This window comes from Salvelinus alpinus, chromosome 4, assembly GCF_045679555.1.
Source record: "Salvelinus alpinus chromosome 4, SLU_Salpinus.1, whole genome shotgun sequence".
NCBI lineage: Eukaryota > Metazoa > Chordata > Actinopteri > Salmoniformes > Salmonidae > Salvelinus > Salvelinus alpinus.
Genome location: NC_092089.1, coordinates 3,552,200 through 3,566,756, shown reverse-complemented (window position 1 = coordinate 3,566,756; position 14,557 = coordinate 3,552,200). Strand labels below are relative to the sequence as shown.

General features: G+C 47.9%; 1 protein-coding gene across 3 annotated transcripts in view; it reads left to right on the top strand.

The window, feature by feature from the left end:
- Positions 1-14,557, top strand: part of LOC139572777 (ephrin-A4-like) — a 70,325-nt gene that overhangs the window by 49,200 nt on the left and 6,568 nt on the right. For all 3 annotated transcript variants that reach the window (XR_011674478.1, XM_071395544.1, XM_071395545.1), the window contains exons 2-3: positions 4,355-4,668; positions 6,945-7,013. Coding sequence is in view for 2 of the 3 variants with exons in the window: in XM_071395544.1 (XP_071251645.1) it covers positions 4,355-4,668; positions 6,945-7,013 (383 nt within the window). In the remaining variant the exon portion in view is untranslated. The remainder of the gene's footprint in view (positions 1-4,354; positions 4,669-6,944; positions 7,014-14,557) is intronic.

Here is a 14,557-nt window from a genome sequence, read left to right as displayed (position 1 = left end):
GCTAGCTAATTTGTCCTGTTTAGCTAGCTTGCTGTTGCTAGCTAATTTGTCCTGGGATATAAACATTGAGTTGTTATTTTACCTGAAATGCACAAGGTCTTCTACTCCGACAATTAATCCACACATAAAACGGCCAACCGAATCATTTCTAGTTCTCTCCTCCTTCCAGGATTTTTCATCTTTGAAATTATATGGTGATTGGCATCGCTCAACACTCTACTCAACAAACTGGATGCAGTCTATCACAGTGCCATCCGTTTTGTCACCAAAGCCCCATACACTACCCACCATTGCGACCTGTACGTTCTCGTTGGTTGGCCCTCGCCAAACCCACTGGCTACAGGTTATCTACACGTCTCTGCTAGGTAAAGCCCCACCTTATCTCAGCTCACTGGTCACCATAAGAGCACCCACTCATACCTGCCGGAGCGCGTGCTACATCTCACTGGTCACCCCCAAAGCCAATTCCTCCTTTGGTCGTCTTTCCTTCCAGTTCTCTGCTGCCAATGACTGGAACGAATTGCAAAAATCTCTGAAGCTGGAGACTCATATCTCCCTCACTAGCTTTAAGCACCAGCTGTCAGAGCAGCTCACAGATCACTGCACCTGTACATAGCCCATCTGTAAACAGCCCATCTATCTACCTACCTCATCCCCATACAGTATTTATTTATTTATCTTGCTCCTTTGCACCCCAGTATCTCTACTTGCACATTCATCTTCTGCACATCTACCATTCCAGTATTTAATTGCTATATTGTATTTACTTCGCCACCATGGCCTATTTATTGCCTTAACTCCCTTATCTTACCTCATTTGTATTCACTGTATATAGACTTTTTGTTTTCTTTTGTTCTACTGTATTATTGACTATGTTTTGTTTATTCCATGGGTAACTATGTGTTGTATGTGTCGAATTGCTATGCTTTATCTTGGCCAGGTCGCAGTCGTATATGAGAACTTGTTCTCAACTAGCCTACCTGGTTAAATAAAGGTGAAATACAAATTTAAAAATCTACACTTTTACCACGACAACCGGCAAAACATTTAGTCTTTCAATCACCCACGTGGGTATAACCAATGAGGAGATGGCACGTGGGTACCTGCTTCTATAAACCAATGAGGAGATTGGAGAGGCAGGACTTTCAGCACGATCTACGTCAGAAATAGGAATGACTTCTATTTTAGCCCATGGCAACGCAGATGCTCGTTGGCGCACGCGCGAGCAGTGTGGGTGCAATAATTGAAAAACGTGTATTTCTACATTTATTTTGCGATGCTCACGCACGCGACGTGTCTGCTCTGGTCAGCATGTCACAGAAGCTCTCCGTCTCTCTCTCCTCTGTCTACAGCCAGACTGTCTTGGGTCACTAATTAAAACTCAACTCTTTTGTCTTTCTTTTCTCCTCCCCTCATCTCCTCCACTCATCTCCTCCCCTCATCTCCTCATCTCCTCCACTCATCCTCTGACTTTAACTGACTTTCTCTCTCTTTCCTGTCTTTCTTATTCTCATGAGCCTCTCACTTTGTCCATCGTCTCCTCTTTCTCCTTATGTCATGCCATTCTACATCCCTTTATACACTCTTCCCCCTCATACTTCTCCTTACTTCCTTCCGTCTCTGGCTTTCTATTCTTCATCCCTCTCTCCCTTTCTCACATTGACTATCACTGCTCTACATATCTACCTCTTTTCTCTTTCTCTCTCTGTCCCTTTAGGTATCCCCCCCCCAAAAAATATATATATTTTATAAAATATTGTATTTGGCATTTACTACTATAGGCCAGGGTTCCCCAAACGTTGTCCTTCCAGTCCCTTGACACTTGTGGGGGTCGTAGCGCAAAATGGAGAACACCATAGTCTTTGTGAGAGCCTCTCCTTTCCATAGAGTGAAGTAGTTTGTAGCCCAAACCGTTCAGACGCTACACGTTTTTGTGAGAAGACAGATTTTGGGGATGTCTCATGGTCTGACAAACACTGCTGTAGCTCGGCCACCTTCCACCATCAATACACTCTTAAGGATTAATATTCTGCAGACTGGTGGACATACTGTATGGCCAGTCTGTTTTTCTCCCTCCACTAGCGGAGAGAGAAGCAGCATATCCAACAGTCCTCCCTCCACTAGCGGAGAGAGAAGCAGCATATCTAACAGTCCTCCCTCCACTAGCGGAGAGAGAAGCAGCATATCTAACAGTCCTCCCTCCACTAGCGGAGAGAGAAGCAGCATATCTAACAGTCCTCCCTCCACTAGCGGAGAGAGAAGCAGCATATCTAACAGTCCTCCCTCCACTAGCGGAGAGAGAAGCAGCATATCTAACAGTCCTCCCTCCACTAGCGGAGAGAGAAGCAGCATATCTAACAGTCCTCCCTCCACTAGCGGAGAGAGAAGCAGCATATCTAACAGTCCTCCACTAGCGGAGAGAGAAGCAGCATATCTAACAGTCCTCCCTCCACTAGCGGAGAGAGAAGCAGCATATCTAACAGTCCTCCCTCCACTAGCGGAGAGAGAAGCAGCATATCTAACTGTTCTCCGCTAGTGGAGGACTGTTGGGTATGCTGCTTCTCTCTCCGCTAGTGGAGGACTGTTAGATATGCTGCTTCTCTCTCCGCTAGTGGAGGACTGTTAGATATGCTGCTTCTCTCTCTGCTAGTGGAGGGAGGACTGTTAGATATGCTGCTTCTCTCTCCGCTAGTGGAAGGAGGACTGTTAGATATGCTGCTTCTCTCTCCGCTAGTGGAGGACTGTTAGATATGCTGCTTCTCTCTCCGCTAGTGGAGGGAGGACTGTTAGATATGCTGCTTCTCTCTCCGCTAGTGGAGGGAGGACTGTTAGATATGCTGCTTCTCTCTCCGCTAGTGGAGGGAGGACTGTTAGATATGCTGCTTCTCTCTCCGCTAGTGGAGGGAGGACTGTTAGATATGCTGCTTCTCTCTCCGCTAGTGGAGGGAGGACTGTTAGATATGCTGCTTCTCTCTCCGCTAGTGGAGGGAGGACTGTTAGATATGCTGCTTCTCTCTCCGCTAGTGGAGGGAGGACTGTTGGATATGCTGCTTCTCTCTCCGCTAGTGGAGGGAGGACTGTTGGATATGCTGCTTCTCCCTCTGCTAGTGGAGGACTGTTGGATATGCTGCTTCTCCCTCCGCTAGTGGAGGACTGTTGGATATGCTGCTTCTCTCTCCGCTAGTGGAGGGAGGACTGTTAGATATGCTCCTTCTTTCTCCGCTAGTGGAGGACTGTTGGATATGCTGCTTCTTTCTCCGCTAGTGGAGGGAGGACTGTTAGATATGCTGCTTCTCTCTCCGCTAGTGGAGGGAGGACTGTTAGATATGCTGCTTCTCTCTCTGCTAGTGGAGGGAGGACTGTTAGATATGCTGCTTCTCTCTCCGCTAGTGGAGGGAGGACTGTTAGATATGCTGCTTCTCCCTCCGCTAGTGGAGGACTGTTGGGTTAGGGTGCGTCTCCTCAATTCACTAAGGCCCTTCGACACCGTACTGCTCATGTCTGGCCCCATGTTGTTATTCCCAGAACCAGCCAGCCTTTACTGGAGGCCCTAGTGTGCGTCAGAGTCAAGTCCACATTGTACTTTTCCGACTCTCTTTTTCTCCTTAATTAGCATTGTTGGGCCTCTCTCGTTCTCTCTCTCTCTCGTTCTCTCTCTCTCTCGTTCTCTCTCTCTCTCGTTCTCTCTCTCTCTCTCGTTCTCTCTCTCTCTCTCGTTCTCTCTGTCGGTTGTTGTTCCTGGTACTGCTCCCAGCTATGTTATTACAAAGTATCAGACACCAAAACAAGTAATAAAGGTGGCTCTACATTATGTTGCTTTGTCACCTTGTAATCGTTATGTGGAATATTGATGATCTATCCATCTTTCTTGTCTCTCCATCTCTCCTCCAGGCCCACAGTTATTTAGACTATCTATCAACCATCCAGCTCTTCTCTCCATCCGTCTCTTTCTCTCAGACTAACAGCATTGTATTTTACTGTGTCTGATCGTTATTGTGGAATGTTGATGCTTAATCTCTTTTCCTCTATCCTTCTCTCCCTTTCCTTCTCTCTCCCCCTTTCCTTCTGTCTCTCCCCCTTTCCTTCTGTCTCTCCCCCTTTCCTTCTGTCTCTCCCCCTTTCCTTCTGTCTCGCTCCCTTTCCTTCTGTCTCGCTCCCTTTCCTTCTGTCTCGCTCCCTTTCCTTCTGTCTCGCTCCCTTTCCTTCTGTCTCGCTCCCTTTCCTTCTGTCTCACTCCCTTTCCTTCTGTCTCGCTCCCTTTCCTTCTGTCTCGCTCCCTTTCCTTCTGTCTCGCTCCCTTTCCTTCTGTCTCGCTCCCTTTCCTTCTGTCTCTCTCCCTTTCCTTCTGTCTCAGGTTGACGGGAGGGGATCTGTCCATCCAGGTGAATCTGAATGACTACCTGGATATCTACTGCCCCCACTACCCTCACCCGTCTCCCCCCAGTGAGGAGGCCTACCCCCAGGCCCCACAAGACAGCCTGGCCCTGTACCTGGTGGCTGAGGGGGGGTTCAGGGGCTGTGTGGAGACCCAGGGGGCCATCAAGAGGTGGGAGTGTAACAGCCCCCATGCCCCCTTCGGCCCTGTCCGCTTCTCAGAGAAGATCCAGCGATTCACCCCCTTCTCTCTGGGCTTCGAGTTCCTCCCCGGACACCACTACTACTACAGCTGTGAGTAGATGTGTGTGTGTGTATAAGTCAATCTGTGTGATAACTTGGGTTTCCTGTTTTCCCACTACTTCCTATTTCTGTCTTCCTCTCTCATTTATCTCCAACCACTGGAGGGGGGAGCAAAGGAGGCAGAGAAGGTAGAGGGCAAGGAGCGATGTCTACTGTTTGCTGATCTGGTGCTTCTGTCATCAACCAAGGAGGGCCTACAGCAGCACCTAGATATTCTGCACAGATTCTGTCAGACCTGGGCCCTGACAGTAAATCTCAGTAAGACAAAAATAATGGTGTTCCAAAAAAGGTCCAGTCGCCAGGACCACAAAAACAAATTCCATCTAGACACAATTGCCCTGGAGCACACACCTAAAAATCAGCGCCACAGGTAACTTCCACAAAGCTGTGAACGAACTGAGAGACAAGGCAAGAAGGGCCTTCTACGCCATCAAAAGGAACATCAAATTCGACATACCAATTAGGATCTGGCTAAAAATACTTGAATCAGTTATAGAACCCATTGCCCTTTATGGTTGTGAAGTCTGGGCTCTGCTCACCAACCAAGAATTCACAAAATGGGACAAACACCAAATTGAGACTCTGCATGCAGAATTCTGCAAAACTATCGTCCGTAAAACATCAAATAATGCATAAAGAGCAGAATTAGGCCAATACCCGCTATTTATCAAAATCCATGAAAGAGCCCTTAAATTACACAACCACTTAAAAGGAAGCGATTCCCAAACGTTCCATAACAAAGTCATCCCCTACAGAGAGATGAACCTGGAGAAGAGTCCCCTAAGAAAGCTGGTCCTGGGGCTCTGTTCACAAACACAAACACACCTCACAGAGCCCCAGGACAGCAACACAATTCGACGCAAGCAAATCATGAGAAAACAAAAATATAATTACTTGACACATTGGAGAGGGGGAGGTTTGTGGCCGTAAAATTAGTTTCTTACTGTTTTTACAACTTCTGGTCACTGTCCAACCAAAAGAGGGGGGGGGGGCGGGAAACAAGAAAAACAGAGGGGAAAAGAAAGGCTTTTAAAGCAGCCGGAGGAAGAGAAGCGTGGAATGAAAGAGGGGAGAGTCTGACAGTACAGGAAGGGAGGGGGAGAGAGAGGGGGGATGAGTGGAATCCACAGGGAGGTAGAAAGGGGGAGCAACAACAGCGAGGGAAAAGGGCGAGGAAAATAATGGATGAGAGACGGAGGGAAAGAATCTTTACATAAATTACTATTGCGGTCTGCTGGACAATGGAGCATTGTCAGGGCATGAGAGACAGACACACACACACACAGCACTGGGCCATTGTGGCTGCGCAGGGCTGGAGAACACAACAATAGCCTCCTCCCCTGGAACTTCCCCAATGGGCCTGGCTGTCTGTGTGTGTATTGTCCACATCAAAGATAACGCTTGAAGTTTGTCCAAACGTCTGGCTGGGTGAAAGGGCCAGGCCATAGGGACAGTATAATGGTTTTAGACTGGGGACACGGCAATAGTATTAGAGCCGCTAATAGTATTAGCTGTTTCAGTCTGTCTCTTATCGTGATCCACACTGACAGCTCACATAGCATCCGCGTCAATCAGCCCAGTGATCTATAGTCACTAGATGGCATTGCTAGAAGGAACAGCATTCTCAGAACTGACGAGCAAGTAGACAAGCTTTTGTTCGGTTACGTTGAGGGTTAAGATTAGAGGTGGCTGTTTGAACTTGAAAGTATAAGTTAGCATCCTCCTTAATATAATATATGCCATTTAGAAGACTCTTATCTGAAGTGACGTAGTCATGCGTACATACATTTTACATAGGGCTGGTCCCGGGAATCAAGCCCACTGTCCTGCAAGCGTCATGCAACTGAGCTCCAGACGACCAGATAGTGACCGTGTTTCTGTCGCTTAACTCTGACAGCAGCTGCCAAACAGGAAACACCTTGACTCCCACAATCCATTGTGTCAGTCCCCTTTGACCCCTGTAGTGGTTGCTGTCTGCTGGAGTGTCCAAATGGAAAACCTTTTCTGTGGTTTCTTTCATTATTAACTGAATGCCGTCCAGCTGAGTTCTGCTGGTTGGTGAAGGGTGACGTCCATATGGTGACACATTCTAGATTATTGTCAAATACATGAAGGGTTGAAAATCTCCAACTCCCAACACTTCACACCTTCACACATACCTTTGCTGTAACAAGGCAATCTCTCTCTCTCTCTCTCTCTCTCTCTCTGTCTCGGTCTCTCTCTCTCTCTCTCTCTCTCTCTCTCTCTCTCTCTGTCTCTCTCTCCAGCATTGCCTACAGGGGAAAGCTCCCCGCTGCCCTGCATGAAGCTTCGAGTCACCGTGTGCTGTGAGCCCAGTGAGTAAACTCCTCCTTTTCATCTCTCTCTCACTCACTCACTCACTCACTCACTCACTCACTCACTCACTCATAGGCTCTTCTGTGTGAAACCAGTATGTAGAGCTCTCTAACGTCTCCCTCCATCTGTTTCCATATTTCCTTCTCTCGGTCTACCAGAGGTAGCTGGGGACGTTCCTGCTCTTCATCTCACGTTTGATGTTCTCCTCCACCTCATATCTTCCTCTTCCTCTAGCTCAAATCAAAATGTTTGTGATGGAGGGCATCCTTTTCTTTCATCATTCTCCTTCTCCCTTTCTCGCTCCACCAATCTTCTCTCTCTGCCTAGTCAGTTTACCCCTACCGGTATGTTCAGTACATGGCTACCTCAGTTACCTCGTACACCTGCACATTGACTCAGTACTGGTACTCCCTGTACTGTATATAGACATGTTATTTTACTCTTTATTTTTATCGGTTATTCACTTCGTGTGAACTTCCTCGTGAATCATTATTATTTGCATCTTATTTTGAACTCCACATTATTGGAAAAGGCGCTGTAAGTAAGCATTTCACTGTTAGTTCAATAACATTTCATTTGATTCTCTGTAGGGAAACTGTTACCATTTCATTTGTCTGAAGGTACAAACACTGCCTTCCCGGTGAGCCTGGATAGGAAATCAAGTGAACTATGCCACCGCTGGCCAATCAGATGACCGTGTCTGCAGTAACGTAGCAGCATAAAGAAAGCTACTGTGAGATTTGAAAACGTTTCAAACCATGACGAGAGAGAGACAACGAGTACAGCAAAGAGCTGCTGTTTTTAAACGTTTCAAACCATGACGAGAGAGAGACAACGAATACAGCAAAGAGCTGCTGTTTTTAAACGTTTCAAACCATGACGAGAGAGACAACGAATACAGCAAAGAGCTGCTGTTTTTAAACGTTTCAAACCATGACGAGAGAGAGACAACGAGTACAGCAAAGAGCTGCTGTTTTTAAACGTTTCAAACCATGACGAGAGAGAGACAACGAATACAGCAAAGAGCTGCTGTTTTTAAACGTTTCAAACCATGACGAGAGAGACAACGAATACAGCAAAGAGCTGCTGTTTTTAAACGTTTCAAACCATGACGAGAGAGAGACAACGAGTACAGCAAAGAGCTGCTGTTTTTAAACGTTTCAAACCATGACGAGAGAGAGACAACGAATACAGCAAAGAGCTGCTGTTGTTATGACTGACTTCGTTTAACTTCTTTCTCAGCACTGTCAACACTTTGTATTCAACACTTTGTATTCAACACTTTGTATTCAACACTTTTGTATTCAACACTTTGTATTCAACACGTTTATAAGCCATAAAATACGCTTCTCCACTCAGCGCTGCAACAAGCAGTGCAGCAGTGATGAATGAGTAGGAAAGTGTATCTACAGACTTGTGTTGTTGTTAGTGGCTTGGGTCTTTTTTAATATCAAGGAATATTTCACTTTCTCTGGTCATAGGAGTAACAACATGCATTTGCATGAGGCGGAAATAATGCGGTGCGACTTGAGTTTCGCCAACAGCTGGAAGGTGTATCTTTTTGGTCAGTGTCAGTGGAGGAATGGGAGAGCAGAGCGATGTTGAGAGGTGGACCCTCAGTCTGCTGCTCTCTCCCTCTGCTGAGACTGTCAGTGTCAGTGGAGGAATGGGAGAGCAGAGCGATGTTGAGAGGTGGACCCTCAGTCTACTGCTCTCTCCCTCTGCTGAGACTGTCAGTGTCAGTGGAGGAACGGGAGAGCGGAGGGATGTTGAGAGGTGGACCCTCAGTCTGCTGCTCTCTCCCTCTGCTGAGACTGTCAGTGTCAGTGGAGGAACGGGAGAGCGGAGGGATGTTGAGAGGCAGACCCTCAGTCTGCTGCTCTCTCCCTCTGCTGAGACTGTCAGTGTCAGTGGAGGAACGGGAGAGCGGTGGGATGTTGAGAGGTGGACCCTCAGTCTGCTGCTCTCTCCCTCTGCTGAGACTGTCAGTGTCAGTGGAGGAACGGGAGAGCAGAGCGATGTTGAGAGGTGGACCCTCAGTCTGCTGCTCTCTCCCTCTGCTGAGACTGTCAGTGTCAGTGGAGGAACGGGAGAGCAGAGCGATGTTGAGAGGTGGACCCTCAGTCTGCTGCTCTCTCCCTCTGCTGAGACTGACCATCATATGCAGCCACCATCAGCCCAGTAAAATAAAAAGCTAATTATTTAAAGTGAGGCACAGCTGAGTGAGCATACAAGTAATACAACAATGGATCTATTACCGGTGTGATCATATAGCCTGCCTCAAATGTTTTCATATTTAAAAAAAAAAAAAATGTAATGTCCCGAACAACAATGCTTTGGCAGGTAAATTCAAGCAAAGCCAGTATGTGGTGATAATGTATTGGCCTGTAGCTTACTGCACAAACCTCACTGCCACAGTACTGTTTTTAATTGGTTAATGTTTCATAGGCTTACATTTTAAGTCATGTTAATAAACAGAGTGGTAGATCTCAGCATGCATTTTGACTGAGTGTTCTTGACTCAAAGGTTGGTGACGGCTGCTCTAGCATCATCGTGTGTGTGTGTGTGTGTGTGTGTGTGTGTGTGTGTGTGTGTGTGTGTGTCAAAAGAACACAGACCTTTTAGTATACATTTGTTATCAGCTCAACAGCAAGCTCTCTTGCTCCCTCTCTTTCCTCTCTCTCACACACACTTTCTCATTCTCTATCTCTCTTTTCTTTACCTCGGTGTCTCTGGTGTGAATTCCCAGAGTTGTTCTAACCCAGCTCCTTCCTACAGTAATGTTAGTCTTCCGGTCCACTGAGCTGCCTGTTCCTATTCCGGTCGGGAATGTTGCCCAGTCACTGTGGGAATGCCTCTACACTCTACAGTTGAAGAGACGTGTGTGTGTGTGTGTGTGTGTGTGTGTGTGTGTGTGTGTGTGTGTGTGTGTGTGTGTGTGTGTGTGTGTGTGTGTGTGTGTGTGTGTGTGTGTGTGTGTGTGTGTGTGTGTGTGTGTGTGTGTGTGTGTAAGAGACGTCTGTCCCAATTCCCATCACATCCCAGTGGACTGGGCAGGAGGGCTAAGTAAATGTCCCAGCCTCGTCTCCACGCTACAGGCAGGGACATCATTAGTTAGGTGTGTGTGTGTGGGGCGTGCCTGGGTGTGTCTTCTCTTCATAGTGTATATCATCAGCCCAGAACCAGGCGCTGTATAATGCTCTCTATATTCTCTCTTCTTAAACACGTACTCTATTACAAAGAGAGAGAGGGGATCATTTCATCTGTCCAAATAACTAGAATGAACGTTTGTGTTCTAATGACCCCATGGCTGTTCATTAACAACACTCTGGATAGTGTTTCTGTGAGGAACAGCAGGATTGACCTTCTGACTGTTTCCTTCCATTGCTGCTGTTTTTCACACTGACTGAAAATATGCTACGTTTTTCTTATACTGTACAGGATATTTACCCAAATGGACATTATTCTCAGTCTCTGTTCCTCTCTCTCTTTCTTCCTCTCTTTCATTCTGTCTCTCTTCCTCTCTGTTCTCTCATCCTGTTCTCCTAGTGAAGCTAATCCGGACTACATTTCAAGAGCCCTCTTCTGTCTTTTTCCTCCCTCTCTTTTTAGTCTTCTGTCTTTTTCCTCCCTCTCTTTTTAGTCTTCTGTCGTTCCTGAAGTGGCACTAATCTCCCCCTCTCTCTGTCTCTTCTCCTCGTTCCCCCTCCCTCCTTTTTATGATCTGTCGCTACTGGAGCAAAACTAATCTAGGCTTCATCCACTCCATGTCTCTCTCTCTCCTTCCATTCCCATGTTTCCCACCCTCTCTCCCTCCTTCATCCTCTACCTATCTGACTCTGCTCCCTCCATCCCTCCAACATTTTCTTTGTCTTTTCTATCTCTCCTCTGTATCTCTCCATCTCCTCTCTGGCCACTTATTTACCAACTCTCCCTCTTTTATTTTGTTCTCCCTCTCTATCTCTGTCATGCAGGGGCTGTTCTGTAAATGTGTTGGGATGAGGGTACACGAGGAGAGAGCAGGATGAGACTGAGATGGATGAAAAAGTTTCTCTGTCTCTGTCCATTAGTGGTGCAGCTGTTGTTGTGCTCCCTGCAGCAACGCCTCATACTCTCTCTGGTTCCTTCCTGTAGAGGTTCCCTTTTATCTACAGGTAGTGTGGCACATACAGTGTGTGTGAGGCCCAGCGATGGCCACTCCTGTCCTTTAGCCACAGCCTGTTCCTGGGTGCTCAGGATTATTTCAACTGAGTCGGTCTCTCTGTCTCTGTCTCTGTCTCTGTCTCCTCTCTCTCTCTCTCTCTCTCTCTCTCTCTCTCTCTCTCTCTCTCTCTCTCTCTCTCTCTCTGTCTCTGTGCCTCTCTGTGCCTCTCTGTGCCTCTCTCTCTGTCTCTGTGCCTCTCTCTCTGTGCCTCTCTCTCTGTGCCTCTCTCTCTGTGCCTCTCTCTCTGTGCCTCTCTCTCTGTGCCTCTCTCTCTGTGCCTCTCTCTCTGTGCCTCTCTCTCTGTGCCTCTCTCTCTGTGCCTCTCTCTCTGTGCCTCTCTCTCTCTGTGCCTCTCTCTCTCTGTGCCTCTCTCTCTGTGCCTCTCTCTCTCTGTGCCTCTCTCTCTGTGCCACTCCTGTCCTTTAGCCACAGCCTGTTCCTGGGTGCTCAGGATTATTTCAACTGAGTCGGTCTCTCTGTCTCTGTCTCTGTCTCTGTCTCCTCTCTCTCTCTCTCTCTCTCTCTCTCTCTCTCTCTCTCTCTCTCTCTCTCTCTCTCTCTCTCTGTGCCTCTCTGTGCCTCTCTGTGCCTCTCTGTGCCTCTCTGTGCCTCTCTGTGCCTCTCTGTGCCTCTCTCTGTGCCTCTCTGTGCCTCTCTCTCTGTCTCTGTGCCTCTCTGTGCCTCTCTCTCTGTGCCTCTCTCTCTGTGCCTCTCTCTCTCTGTGCCTCTCTCTCTCTGTGCCTCTCTCTCTCTGTGCCTCTCTCTCTCTGTGCCTCTCTCTCTCTGTGCCTCTCTCTCTCTGTGCCTCTCTCTCTCTGTGCCTCTCTCTCTGTGCCTCTCTCTCTCTGTGCCCCTCTCTCTCTCTCTGCCTCTCTCTCTCTCTCTGCCCCTCTCTCTCTCTCTGCCCCTCTCTCTCTCTCTGCCCCTCTCTCTCTCTCTGCCCCTCTCTCTCTGTGCCTCTCTCTCTCTGTGCCTCTCTCTCTGTGCCTCTCTCTCTGTGCCTCTCTCTCTGTGCCTCTCTCTCTGTGCCTCTCTCTCTGTGCCTCTCTCTCTGTGCCTCTCTCTCTGTGCCTCTCTCTCTCTGTGCCTCTCTCTCTCTGTGCCTCTCTCTCTGTGCCTCTCTCTCTCTGTGCCTCTCTCTCTCTGTGCCTCTCTCTCTCTGTGCCTCTCTCTCTCTGTGCCTCTCTCTCTCTGTGCCTCTGCCTCTCTCTCTCTGCCTCTCTCCCTCTCTCCCTCTCTCTCTCTCTCTCTGTATGTCCATTAGTGGTTGTTTAGTGCAGCTGTTGTTGTGCTCCCTGCGGCAACGCCTCACTCTCTCTCTGGTTCCTTCCTGTAGAGGTTCCCTTTTATCTGACAGCCAGCATGGCAGTGTGACACATACAGTGTGTGTGTGTGAGGACCCAGCGATGGCCGTTCCCGTCCTTTAGCCACAGCCTCTCTGGCTGCTCTGGATGCTTTCAACTCTCTCTCTACGGCCGTCTCTCTCTCTACGGCCGTCTCTCTCTCTACGGCCGTCTCTCTCTCTACGGCCGTCTCTCTCTCTACGGCCGTCTCTCTCTCTACGGCCGTCTCTCTCTCTACGGCCGTCTCTCTCTCTACGGCCGTCTCTCTCTCTACGGCCGTCTCTCTCTCTACGGCCGTCTCTCTCTCTACGGCCGTCTCTCTCTCTACGGCCGTCTCTCTCTCTACGGCCGTCTCTCTCTCTACGGCCGTCTCTCTCTCTACGGCCGTCTCTCTCTCTACGGCCGTCTCTCTGTCTACGGCCGTCTCTCTGTCTACGGCCGTCTCTCTCTCTACGGCCGTCTCTCAATTCAATTCAATTCAATTCAAGGGGCTTTATTGGCATGGGAAACATGTGTTAACATTGCCAAAGCAAGTGAGGTAGGTAATATACAAAAGTCAAATAAACAATAAAAATGAACAGTAAACATTACACATACAGAAGTTTCAAAACAATAAAGACATTACAAATGTCATATTATATATATGCAGTGTTGTAACAATGTACAAATGGTTAAAGCACACAAGTTAAAATAAATAAACATAAATATGGGTTGTATTTACAGTGGTGTTTGTTCTTCACTGGTTGCCCTTTTCTTGTGGCAACAGGTCACAAATCTTGCTGCTGTGATGGCACACTGTGGAATTTCACCCAGTAGATATGGGAGTTTATCAAAATTGGATTTGTTTTCGAATTCTTTGTGGATCTGTGTAATCTGAGGGAAATATGTCTCTCTAATATGGTCATACATTGGGCAGGAGGTTAGGAAGTGCAGCTCAGTTTCCACCTCATTTTGTGGGCAGTGTGCACATAGCCTGTCTTCTCTTGAGAGCCATGTCTGCCTACGGCGGCCTTTCTCAATAGCAAGGCTATGCTCACTGAGTCTGTACATAGTCAAAGCTTTCCTTAAGTTTGGGTCAGTCACAGTGGTCAGGTATTCTGCCACTGTGTACTCTCTGTTTAGGGCCAAATAGCATTCTAGTTTGCTCTGTTTTTTTGTTAATTCTTTCCAATGTGTCAAGTAATTATCTTTTTGTTTTCTCATGATTTGGTTGGGTCTAATTGTGCTGTTGTCCTGGGGCTCTGTGGGGTGTGTTTGTGTTTGTGAACAGAGCCCTAGGACCAGCTTGCTTAGGGGACTCTTCTCCAGGTTCATCTCTCTGTAGGTGATGGCTTTGTTATGGAAGGTTTGGGAATCGCTTCCTTTTAGGTGGTTGTAGAATTTAACGGCTCTTTTCTGGATTTTGATAATTAGTGGGTATCGGCCTAATTCTGCTCTGCATGCATTATTTGGTGTTCTACGTTGTACACGGAGGATATTTTTGCAGAATTCTGCATGCAGAGTCTCAATTTGGTGTTTGTCCCATTTTGTGAAATCTTGGTTGGTGAGCGGACCCCAGACCTCACAACCATAAAGGGCAATGGGCTCTATGACTGATTCAAGTATTTTTAGCCAGATCCTAATTGGTATGTTGAAATTTATGTTCCTTTTCTCTCTCTCTACGGCCGTCTCTCTCTCTACGGCCGTCTCTCTCTCTACGGCCGTCTCTCTCTCTACGGCCGTCTCTCTCTCTACGGCCGTCTCTCTCTCTACGGCCGTCTCTCTCTCTACGGCCGTCTCTCTCTCTACGGCCGTCTCTCTCTCTACGGCCGTCTCTCTCTCTACGGCCGTCTCTCTCTCTACGGCCGTCTCTCTGTCTACGGCCGTCTCTCTGTCTACGGCCGTCTCTCTCTCTACGGCCGTCTCGCTCTCTACGGCCGTCTCTCTCTCTACGGCCGTCTCTCTGTCTACGGCCGTCTCTCTCTCTACGGCCGTCTCGCTCTCTACGGCCGTCTCG